At 36.9% G+C, this 12,748-nt stretch overlaps 1 protein-coding gene across 1 annotated transcript in view; it reads left to right on the plus strand.

The window, feature by feature from the left end:
- The window catches only part of LOC123566369 (AP-5 complex subunit beta-1-like), a 71,607-nt gene that overhangs the window by 36,399 nt on the left and 22,460 nt on the right, over positions 1–12,748 (plus strand). The window contains exons 15-17 of the mRNA XM_053549947.1: positions 7,374–7,480; positions 7,882–7,954; positions 10,496–10,562. Coding sequence (XP_053405922.1) covers positions 7,374–7,480; positions 7,882–7,954; positions 10,496–10,562 — 247 coding nt within the window. The remainder of the gene's footprint in view (positions 1–7,373; positions 7,481–7,881; positions 7,955–10,495; positions 10,563–12,748) is intronic.

Genomic DNA, 12,748 nt, shown 5'->3' on the forward strand with positions numbered 1-12,748 from the left:
CCTGCGGCATACATGCTGTGTACTCCTGCGGCGTACATGCTGTGTACTCCTGCGGCGTACATTCTGTGTACTCCTGGCCCGAGTCCTGCGGCGTACATGCTGTGTACTCCTGCTGCATACATGCTGTGTACTCTTGTGGCGAAACTGCTGTGATAATGTAAATTCCTTACCCCACCAACTTTCTTATGCAAATGCTGATCATTTGGACAGAAAAAAACAGAAAAAAGATAAGTGACATGCATCAATAAGTATTTACCCTTACCAAAATAATGTAGATTGATGTTATCAAATAAATTAGTATGCTTTTCTTCATCCACTTTTCAATGAAATAAATCAATTTTTGTAGCATGTAATTTGGTAAACATCTGAAGAAAATGGCGTAACTGCATCAAGGGGAAACAACTTTAATGCAACTAAATATAAGTGTTATAAATTTCGAAGTATCTGCGGTGTACATGCAGTGTACTATTTTCTTGTACAAGTCCCTCCTGCGTACATGCAGTGTACTCCTCAAATTTTCAGAGTCTGTGCTGCGTACTTGAAGTGTACTATTGACCTCCTGCGTACATGCTGTGTACTCTTCGAAATAGTACGCGGCATGTACGCGGCATGCGGTGTATGTAAAATGTACTCCTCTGGCGTACTACTGTGTTCGCGGCATATACACAGCAAATACGCAGCATGTACGCCACAGAGGCTTGCTTCTGTAAGGGTACTGTTAATTACTTATACCTCCGTGATGTGTTGGTCAGGAATGCAGGAAAATTTTTACTGCAGCGGGGGCCTAGGTTCGATTCCAAACTCTGAATTTTTTTTTCTTGATTTGGCATTTTTAAGATAGATTAGAAACAAAACTCATATTCTGATGTTCATAATATAACCAAACTTAAGTTTTAAAGAAAGATCATTTTTAGCTGAAATTTGGAGGTCAGTGCCTTGAAGTTATCTGATCAGTTTCTATGGCAACCCGTGAAACTTGCTGCTTGAGACATGTGACTGCTGTATACAGGTGACCGCTCAGGCAGGTTCAGCTGTATTTATTTCTGAAACTTGGTATCTCAAATTTGAGGGTTCAAGTGTTTTACATCAAGAGAAACGAAATTCGACTTTATTTATATTTGAGCAGCACCGTGAGAAAACCAACATAGTGCATTTGCCACTAGCATGGATCCAGACTAGCCTGCGCATCCGCACAGTCTGGTCAGGATCCATGCTGTTTGCTTTCAAAGCCTATTGCAATTAGAGAAACCATTAGCTAACAGCATGGATCCTGACCAGACTGCGCGGATGCGCAGGCTGGTCTGGATCCATGCTAGTCGTAAATGCACTAAATAGGTTTTCTTATGGCATGGCTTATTTGTACAGGTGTCTTCAGGCCAAGACTTGAAAATGTATTCGAGATAGCTGGAATTTTGAGATAAATGAGTTAGAGATACTGAGTTATGACTGTCATTCATGTCATGTCCACCATGACATCAGGATGTTGTACAAATGTTGTATAAATCTGGTATAATAATAATAATAATAATAATAATACATAATGTCATAATGATGATTGTGAGCTGTTGACAAAATTTATAAAATTTGGTTAAAACCAGTGAAAAACATAGTTTATTAAAATATCTTTCCTTTTTGAACATATTTAAGTTAATTTTTAAAGATTTTACATGCTCAGTTCTTGCTTTGTCATTTGCGGGAACTTTACGTCAGACCAAATAAACTTCCTGGGGTGTTGTGTTTTGCAAAAGTTGGGCATTTATGGACAGACTAAATAAGATGAAATTAAGACTCTGGAAAAAGAAATTTTAAACAGTTCTTGTCCAAAGAAACTGCAAAAAATCACTTTTGGCAGAATTGGCAGAAAAAAACTGTTTATTTTTTTTTTTTTTTTTTTTTGGTAATTAAATGGTATTATTATAGAATAAAACATTGTATTAACCATGACATAGTTGATTGAATTGCTTAATATTGTAGTTAATATGAAATGGCAAATACGAATAAACGTATGTGTATATATTTCCTTAACATATTTCTATTTATATATATTCCCAGTACTGACTGTCTGTCTTCAGACATGAAATGTGGAATATGATTGCATCAATTTTGAGTTTTTTATTAGATCATCTTTAATAGCACAGAGAGCTGAAGGTGAGCTTTTGCAATGCATTATATCCGACATTGTCATCCTTCATCAACAAATTTGCTACTAATACTCTTAAAGGTCGCAACTTCTATCAATTCTTAATGAAACTTGGTCAAAATCGTATCCCTTAATAGAGTCGAATATAAGTTCAAAATTGGGTCGTCTGGAGTCAAAAACTAGATCACAATATCAGATAATTCAAAACCTTTCGAAAAACTGTAGAGGCCACAATGTTTACCAGATCTTATTGTCTGTAAGTATTGACCTGGCACTCACGAATAATCCATATATGTTTCTGTAAATTAATTTTCAGTGCCTTAACCTAAATAGCGACATAAATACTGAAAAATCAATACAAGATACAGTCCAACCTCCGGAGAGCAAACACCATTCGGACTGAAGGAAAGTGTTTGTTGTAGAGAAGTTGTTGCTCTAGGGAGATTAAACTAATCTGACTTGTTGGTGTTGCCGGTTCGAATAGTTTTCAAGCATATAGTTGATTGATTTTATTCTTTCTTCATAATCCTATTCAATTACACAAGAGGAACAACAACTAGTTTTCAACTGCGTTTTAATACAACGTGGAGTTTTCCATACAATTTTTATGCCCCCGGCTTCTACTGATGCGGGAGGCATATAGTGATTGTCCTGTCCGTCCGTTTGTCCGTATGAGGTTAACCAAATGGGACCGTTCCGTCTAGCATCAATACTCCTTACTAGAATGACTTGATACTAATGCAGATGTAACCTGTGACCATTCCTTATCTTCAGACATCACCTGACCTCAGTTTGACCTTGAACTTGACCTTGACCTCGTTTTGGACTTGCTTTGTATCGGCAAGGATGCCACTGGGGGCATCAAGCGTTTATTGAACGCAGCTCCTTGTTTTCAAAAGTTTCGGATTTGTGTTCTTCCACACCCAAACTGATCAGCAACTGCCTGGGCAGTTTTTCCACACTCTAGTAGTAATTTGATGGTATTAACTCGCTGTTCAAGAGTAAAAAAAAATCTCTTTTTTTTGTAGACATAGCAAAATTTAAGTTGAATTTAGCACATAGGTTTTAGAACAGGGGCGTAGACAGGCTATAAATTAAAAACACTGGAAGCAAGTTTAATAAACCCACTGTTTTAATTACATTTGCTCAACTTTCAGTTAAGAGGAAATTCAAAGCGTCAAACTGCGAAATATAGACTTTTACTTTAACTTGTACATTTTTAATTGGATTCAAATTTTCACGTTTCATTATTTCTGCAAACAACCAAACAGTGAATGATGTAAGACCGACAATCCTTATTAAACTAATGGCACAAACAGTGATTACTTTCAGTTTCATTATTATTACACACCTGCACTGCATGTTTGTATAAAGAAAAGCATAATTAACAGTATTCTCAGGATTATCCACTTAATTTTTAAGTTTTCTCCAACAAAGTTGGCTTTTCTCTTTGATCAACAAAAATGGACACCCTTCTGTATGGTTCCCCTAATTAGTGCATGTACAGTACATACTGCAGCATACAGAGAACCAGAGGGTAAATAGTTTCTGGATTATTTTTAGATTTCATGGAAATTTGAAAAATCATGCGAGTTATTTTTGGAAGCACAGGGATCCGAAATTTAATTTACTTAGCGGAGGTTTTCACATGTCGTTTGGAAGAAAAAGTAGTGTCATTGTTTGTTGTTGTTAGGTGTTGTTCCTTAGAAGTGAAATAACATTGAATTCTTATGGGGGAAAATAAATATGCCGTGGTAAAGAGGATGGCGTTCATGGGAGGTGACAGTTTGGGGAGGTTAGACTGTATAGTATTACATTTCATTATCAGAAAGTGCATGTGCAGATATAGCTGTGCGGACAAAAAGTTCAGCTGCCACTCTCAGGGTTGTGGGTTCGATACCTCTGTCTAACAATATCATCTTCTTATTTCATCTGTGAACTTAACTGGCGGGAAAATTGTCACACATATCATGATTTATTACTCATTTTTGAAAGAAATACACAAATATTCAACATTCTTCTACATACATGCTGGTACTCCAGGACTAGAAAATGTTCATTCAATGGTCAATTTAGAATGAAGTAGTGGACTAGTTTACTGATTGAGTAGAGAACAAAGAAGTAATCAGAATAATCAGAGTAATGCACAACAAAAGTAAAAAAAAAATAATTTCTATTCCTTCTTTTAAATCTTACATTGTGCCCCATCTTCAAAATACTTACACACAGAAGACATGTACAGAAAAGCAATTCATGCATTCTCTGTGAGTGCGAGGAGACTTGTAGCCATTTATATATTGTAAGCTTCCTTAGATCAAAGGTTTAGGATGAGCTGTTGTGATGGTGCTGTGTCCAGCTTCAGGGATCCTGCATTAGTTTTTACTTTAAACAACTTCTTCTCATGAACCACATGAGGGATCTTCACCAGATGTAGTCAATTCAGCAACCTTGCATGGACTTTTCTCAAGTTTGTTCAAATGGTCATGATTGGCCCCTTTTAGGGGCCACCAGAGCTTAAAGCAGAAAAGCTTTGAAACAATTTCTTCTCAAAAACCACTGGATGGATAATCACTATATTTGGTATGATGCATTCTTGTAATGTCCTCTCTGAAGTTTGTTTAACCTTTACCCTGCTAAGTTTCTAAAATGGACTGGCCCATCATTCAATTTGGGCAATATCATTTATTATTCGAAGGGGTGTTTATTGAAAATTTACTGACCAAATAGCGGACAGTGCAGACCATGTGCAGGCTGATCTTGGTCTGCACTGGTAGCAAAGACAGAATCACTTGCCGCCAGCAGGGTAAAGGTTAAATAGTTCTGTTGGCCCTTTTTAGGTGCTGACAGAGCTATTCATAGAAAAACCTTAAAACTACTTCACCAAACTTTTATACTCTTTAGCATCCTAATAATTTTCATAAACATAATCAGTAGTAGCATCAGTTGAAGCTCTTTAACCTTTAGCTTGCTAAATTTCTAAAATGAACCAGTCCATCATTCAATTTGGGCAGTACCATTTATTATTTGAAGGGGTGTTCAATGAAAATTTACTTACTGAACAACAAACAGTGCAGACCATGATCAGCATGCGCAGACGTTAAAATGAACTTTGGCCTCTAGCTTGCTTATGGTAACACCAATATTGAGATTGCATTTGGTTTCAGTGGAGTGAAGGTCAAGGTCATTGTTACTGAAAATAGGTAAAAAAGTTTCCACTGAATAACTTTAGTTTGGATTGATATTGAATTGAAAGTAAAATTGGCCTGTAGATAGCTTACAGGCAAACCAAGGAACAGATTGTATAATGGGTCAGTGGGATCGATTCAAGGTCGGGAAAATTAATTAATCTGATTACACTTTTACACAGTGAGCTAAAGTGTTAGTCTGTTGACCTTTGATAATGTTGAACAGATTTGTTGCATTTCAAATCACGGTCCAGGCCTTACTTTTTTTAATGCCATAGGGTCAAGTTCCCGGTCTTGGTACTAAAAGTAGATTTTTTACTGTGATCGTCGAAAATGTGGTTTTTGGTTTATAACTTTAGTTAGGATTGACTTACTATCACCAAACTTGATGTATAGCAAGGGTATATAAACAACTGGCTTTGGATTGTATTTGGGGGGTCACTGTTGCTAAAAATAGCTCAATATTTTTTAGTTTTGGTACACCTATTGTCAGCAAACTTGGTGGGTTGATGCCGCTAGCTTTTATTACCGGTAAAGAAAAAGGTTAAGTACCGTATGTATTTAGGGTCACTCATGTCAAAGTCACTTATACTAAAATAGAAAATGATTTCAGCTTAAAAATGTTACTTAGGAGTGAGATTAGTTAATTTTTGTGCCCGCCCAATGAGTGTAGGGGGCATATAGATTTGCTCTTGTCCGTCTGTGCGTCCATCCAGATTCGTGACGCCCCTAGCTCAAAAGTATTTGATATGAATTGAGTGGTGGGGGCATATAGATATGCTCTTGTCCGTCAGTCCGTCTGTGTGTCTGTGCATCTGTCCAAATTCGTGACGCACCTAGCTCAAAAAGTATTTGATATGAATTGATGAAACCTTGCATGAGTCTTTATCATGATATGAACTTGCGCACCTCCTATTTTTCGTCAGGCTCCACCCCCTATTTTTAGAGTTATGGCCCCTGAAATAGTCAAAAATGCACATTTTCACCTTGTGACACACCTAGCTCAAAAAGTATTTCATATAGATTCATGAAACCTTGCATGAGTCTTAATCATGATATGAACTTGCGCACCTCCTATTTTTCATCTGAGTCCGCCCCCTATATCCAGAGTTATGGCCCCTGAAATAGTCAAAAATGCACATTTTCACCTGGTGACGCACCTAACTCAAAAAATATTACATATAAATTTATTAAACCTTGCATGAGTCTTTATCATGATTTGAACTTGTGCACCTCTATTTTTCATCTGAGTCCGCCCCTTATATCTAGAGTTATGGCCCCTGAAATAGTCAAAAATGCACATTTTCACCTTGTGACGCGCCTAACTCAAAAAGTATTACATATTAATTGATTCGACCTTGCATGAGTCTTTATCATGATATGAACGTGCACACCTCATATTTTTTATCTGCCTCCGCCCCCAATTTTCAGAGTTATGGCCCCTGAAATCGTCAAAAATGCACATTTTCACCTTGTGACGCACCTAGCTCAAAAAGTATATGATATAAATGGATGAAAACTTACATGACTTTATCATGATATGAACTTGCACACCTCTTATCTTTTTGCTCGCTCCTCCCCCTATTGTTAAAGTTAAAGCCCCTGAAATAGTAAAAAAATGCACATTTTCACTTAATTATGTGCCTAACTCAAAAGGTATTTAATGTAAATTCATGAAACCTTGCTTGAGTCTTTATCATAATGTGACCTTGCACACTTGGCATTCTTCTTGGGAATCTTAGCGTTTATTACAGAGTTATGGCCCTTGAAATAGCCAAAATAGTGGGTTTTTTGTTTGTGATGCTTATAGCTCAAAAAGTATATGGTAAAGAATAATGAATCCTTTTCATAAATTTTTTTTTGAGGCTATACCCCATTAAGACTGCAAACATTTGAATTATTTCCCCTTATTTGTGACAAATGTACCAGTGGGGGCACACCTTGTGTCCTACAGACACATTCTAGTCTGCATATTTTGAAAGGTCTACAGAGGGGCATTTGGCTAAAGGTACTTCATTAATACATGATGTCATGTTATGTATTTACAGAACTTGGAGACCTGCTGTATTACATGATGACATGTTATAATGATACAGATGTTCAAGATAAAGCAAGATTCTACTATGCATTGATCACAGGAGCCACAGACAAAAAGGTATATATATCAGAGGCCTATGTGAAAGAGAAGAGGACTAAACTCCTGGAGAAATACTTCCCTTAGTTATAGACAATTTTTTAACATAGATTACAGTTATTGCAAGCTTGGCACAACCCTTCATTAGTACTGTTAATTCATAAACTTGTGCCTCCAAATTCTCTGGCTTTGATTTTGGACAATGTGCACTCTCATTCATCCTTACTGCACCATGTAACCCTCAGGGTCTCAAAAATATCATTTTCATCAAATATAATTCTGATTTACAGGTTGCTTAAAATTACACCCTTGCCTACTGTTTTCCTTGTCACCTATGTTCCTTTTAAACGTTTGGTCTAAGTCTTTGCTGTTACTACTGCTGGTATGAGGTTGAGTGGTATAGCCATCTTTTGAAATTCCAGGTTCAGTCTGTCCTGAAAACGAGTCTAAGTGATGTTGAGTCCATGACAGAGGCAATCACATCTCTCCTTCCAGGTTTGTGTTTCACTTACTAAATGATGTATTTAAGACTAATGCAGCCTCAATGGAAGAAAGTTTCCTTGATTTCGTAATTTTTCAGTCTTTGTGCTTTACAAAACCTGAGTAGCACCTGTAACAGTGTGGTCTTAAAATGACCTCTTTTATCTTTGTACTGACTTTTTAGCTCACCTGATCAGGTGAGTTTTTCTGATCGCTCGATGTCCGGCGTCTGTCGTCTGTCATCTGTCAACATTTAGCTTGTGTATGCGATAGAGGCTGTATTTTTCAATTAATCTTCATGAATATTGGTCAGAATGATAACCTTGATGAAATCTAGGCCGAGTTCGAAAATGGGTCATCTCGGGTCAAAAACTAGGTCACTAGGTCAAATCAAAGAAAAACCTTGTGTATGCGATAGAGGCTGTATTTTTCAACAATCTTCATGAATATTGGTCAGAATGATAACCTTGATGAAATCTAGGCCGAGTTCGAAAATGGGTCATCTGGGGTCAAAAACTAGGTCACTAGGTCAAATCAAAGAAAAACCTTGTGTATGCGATAGAGGCGGTATTTTTCAATTGATCTTCATGAATTTTGGTCAGAATGATTACCTTGATGAAATCTAGGCCGAGTTCGAAAATGGGTCATCTGGGGTCAAAAACTAGGTCACTAGGTCAAATCAAGGAAAAACCTTGTGTATGCGATAGAGGCTGTATTTTTCAACTGATCTTCATGAATTTTGGTCAGAATGATTACCTTGATAAAATCTATTGGTCAGAATGATTGCCTTGATGAAATCTAGGCCAAGTTCGAAAATGGGTCATCTCGGGTCAAAAACTAGGTCACTAGGTCAAATCAAAGAAAAACCTTGTGTATGCGATAGAGGCGGTATTTTTCAATTGATCTTCATGAATTTTGGTCAGAATGATTACCTTGATGAAATCTAGGCCGAGTTTGAAAATGTGTCATCTGGGATCAAAAACTAGGTCACTAGGTCAAATCGAAGAAAAACATTGTGTATGCAATAGAGGATGTAGTTTTCAATTGATCTTCATGAAATTTGGTCAGAGTGATTGCCTTGATGAAATCTAGGTCGAGTTTGAATATGGATTATCTGAGGTCAAAAACTAGGTCACTAGGTCAAATTAAAGAAAAATCTTGTGTATGCGATAGAGACTGTTTTTTTCAATTGATTTTTATGAAATTTGGTCAGGATGATTGCCTTAATGAAATCTAGGTCAAATTTGAATATGGGTCATCTGAGGTCAAAAACTAGGTCACTTGGTCAAATCAAAGAAAAAACTTGTGTATATGATAGAGGCTGTATTTTTCAATTGATCTTCATGAATTTTGGTCAGAATGATTGCCTTGATAAAATCTAGGTCGAGTTTGAACATGGGTCATCTAGGGTCAAAAACTAGGTCATATCTAAGAAAATGCTTGTTTTATCGCAAGAGACCAATTTTTTGGTCCAATGTTAATGAAAATTGGTCAGAATATTTGTTTCCATGAAATCACTAGGTCAAACATGTTTTACACTGTTATGGTGTGTTTCTTAGGTGAGCGACCTAGGGCCATCTTGGCCCTCTTGTTTATTATGCCCCCGAAGGGAGGCATATTAGTTTTCAACTGTCCGTCCATTCGTTAGTTCGTTTGTCACAACGTTAACTTTTTGCATGAAGGCACTTTACTCACGAACCACTGCACCCAGGAACTTCAAACTTCACATGCTGATAGTACTTATTGAGTACACGACCTCTACTGACTTTGGGGTCAAAGGTCAAGGTCACCAGGTCAAAGGTCAAGGCGCTGCGGAGGCATTTGTCACCATTAGTGACAGCTCTAAAAGACTTGTTCTTAATAAATGTAAACTTTTTTTATGAACTGCTTGTGTCACATGACTGAAAAGGTATAGTCTGCCCACATAGCTCAATAGGGAGAGTAGAGATCTATGGATCACAAGTTCAATCCTCGGGAGAAATTTGTTGTTTTTTCCCTCATTATGTCTGAAGTTTCTGATTCATGTGGAGAAGTTGGCAGTTACTTGTGGAGAGCAGATTTAGTACTGAAACAGAATCCATGAACCCTGGTTAGATTAAATGCCTACCATCAAATCTATATAACTGAAATACTGTGGAAAAATGGCATTAAAATATAAACAATAAGTTATCAGGGTAGCCATTAATAAATGTAATGATAATTAACTTTGCACCAAGTATGGAAGCCTAAGGATCCCTTGCTGTAAAATCATTATTATTCGTGATGTCTAATTTTCATTGGTTTCATTATATTATCACTCTTTGAAATTCAATCCCAATAAACAAAGAAAACTTTGCCTTAATATCTTTCTGAGAACACCATATTGAATGAAACAACAAAATTAAAAGAGTTTACAGTATTTAAAGAGAATTATGTGTCTGTGGAATTTTAAATCGAAACATTTAGTAACTTTTACTCATACGGATATCACAGATACATAATTATTATACGAATGGGTAAATACTGGTTATATATTTATTTTAGGTCTGTTCTTGTGACATATTTTGTGTACTCCAGGTACAACCAACAAGGTTTCCCTAGCCAAGATTATTCCTCTTGATGCCCCAGTTTTCTACTGGCAAAGGTATGGTATCCTTTATCATATACATACATTATTAGAAATATATATATTTTATTTACAACAGCTGATTTCCATACTAGGGGCCTCCGTGGCTGAGTGGTTAAGGTTGCTGACTTCAGATCACTTGCCCCTCATTGATGTGGGTTTGGGCCTCTTTTGGGGCGTTGAATTCTTCGTGTGAGGAAGCCATCCAGCTGACTTACGGAAGGTCAGTGGGTCTATCCAGGTGCCCACTTGTGATAAAATAATGCACGGAGGGACACATGTGGTCTTCCTCCACCATCAAACCTGGAAAGTCGCTATATGACCTATAATTGTGTCGGTGCGACGTTAAACCCAACAAAATAAATAAATAAATAGATTTCCCTACTAAAGTTTATATAACTAAAAGAGCCATTGTTGTACTTAATAGCTTAAGTTTAATAATGTACTTCTTGATTAATGAAAGTAAGATTTCCCTTACCAAGGGAGGGATATATTAAAAAAAAAAAAGTTGTCACAAAAAAGATGGAACCATTTTTCTGCAAGAAAGGTCAGGTGTCTTGAGCCAGAATCATACAATGCTAATGATCTAGTTTTCCACAGTCAAAGGTTAGACTTGGGTAATCAGGGTTTTACCTTTTGAGGATCCAGGCTGCAGCTGTCAAAGCAATAGTTTCCCAAACCAGGGTTTTATTACTAAGAGCCAGTCTTCTGTTAAATGTACAGTTTCTCTACCAAGGATTTTATCACTCGAGGAACCAGTCTTTAGTTTTCAAAGGTACAGTTTCTCTAGCAAGGATTTTATCACTCAAGGAACCAGTCTTTAGTTGTCAAAGGTACAGTTTCTCTAGCAAGGATTTTATCACTCAAGGGACCAGTCTTTAGAGGTACAGTTTCTCTAGCAAGGATTTTATCACTCAAGGAACCATTCTTTAGTTGTCAAAGGTACAGTTTCTCTAGCAAGGATTTTATCACTCAAGGAACCAGTGTTTAATTGCCAACGGTACAGTTTATCTACTAAGGACTTTATCATTCAAGGAATCAGTCTTTAGTTGTCAAAGGTCCAGTTTCTCTGCCATGGATTTTATCACTTGGGGAACCAGTCTTTAGTTGTCAAAGGTACAGTATCTCTGCCAAGGATTTTATCACTCAAGGAACCAGTGTTTAATTGCCAAAGGTACAGTTTATCTACCAAGGACTTTATCATTCAAGGAACCAGTCTTTAGTTGTCAAAGGTCCAGTTTCTCTGCCAAAGATTTTATCACGTGAGGAACCAGTCTTTAGTTGCCAAAGGTACAGTTTTAGTCGAGCTTGCTTGTGGTGAGCTAGATTATAGTCATCACTTTTGGTGGGTTGGTGTATGTGCATGCGTGCATGAGTGCGTCCGTCCGATTTTGTCCGGACTATAACTTTGACATGCATGGACCAATCTTGTTTATATTTGGCATGAATGTTTACCGCAAATTAAAGGAGTGTCATGCACAAACCCCATGTTCCTATCTCAAAGGTCAAGGTCACAGTTGGAGGTCAAAGGTCAAATTGAAGTTCGTCCAGAGCATTTCTTCTTCATGCATGGTTGGATTTTGATGTAACTTGGCATGAATGTTCACCATTATGAGACAGAGTGTCATGTGTAAGAACCAGGTCCCTAGGTCTAAGGTCACGGTCACGGTCACACTTGACAGCTGGCAGACTCGACATTCTGCCCGTGGGAATACTTGTATTAACCTTGATTTTAGCACTTGAGGAGTCAGTCTTATGCTGCTGAAGGTACAGTTTCATTGACATAGGTATGAAATCCATCAAATTAGTCACCAACAAATCATTCAAAATGATAATATTGCAGAAGTGTGGAGTTCTCTTTTCATCATTTCTCATATGTTTTAAGAGATGCTAATTGTTTTTCATACATTTAAGGTTTTGTAAGATTGACACTGTCTCCATGTATGATACATTTGTAAATGTCTCTTTTTTTATGTATTCACAGTTTCACACTCATGGTAATTGTTATGTCAGTAATAAAAAAAGTATTATATTTACAAGTATGTTACTTACTGTGTTATTAATATTTATATAAGGCGTTACATGCTAGATATCCCTTTCAGACTATTGATATCATATTGTCCAACATGTTGTTGGTATAGATGAAGGATGATAATTTGACATGTTTGTTAATGGGTCATTTCTTTTATATGTCTTTGAAAAAG

The sequence above is a fragment of the Mercenaria mercenaria genome, chromosome 8 (genome assembly GCF_021730395.1).
Source record: "Mercenaria mercenaria strain notata chromosome 8, MADL_Memer_1, whole genome shotgun sequence".
Lineage (NCBI taxonomy): Eukaryota > Metazoa > Mollusca > Bivalvia > Venerida > Veneridae > Mercenaria > Mercenaria mercenaria.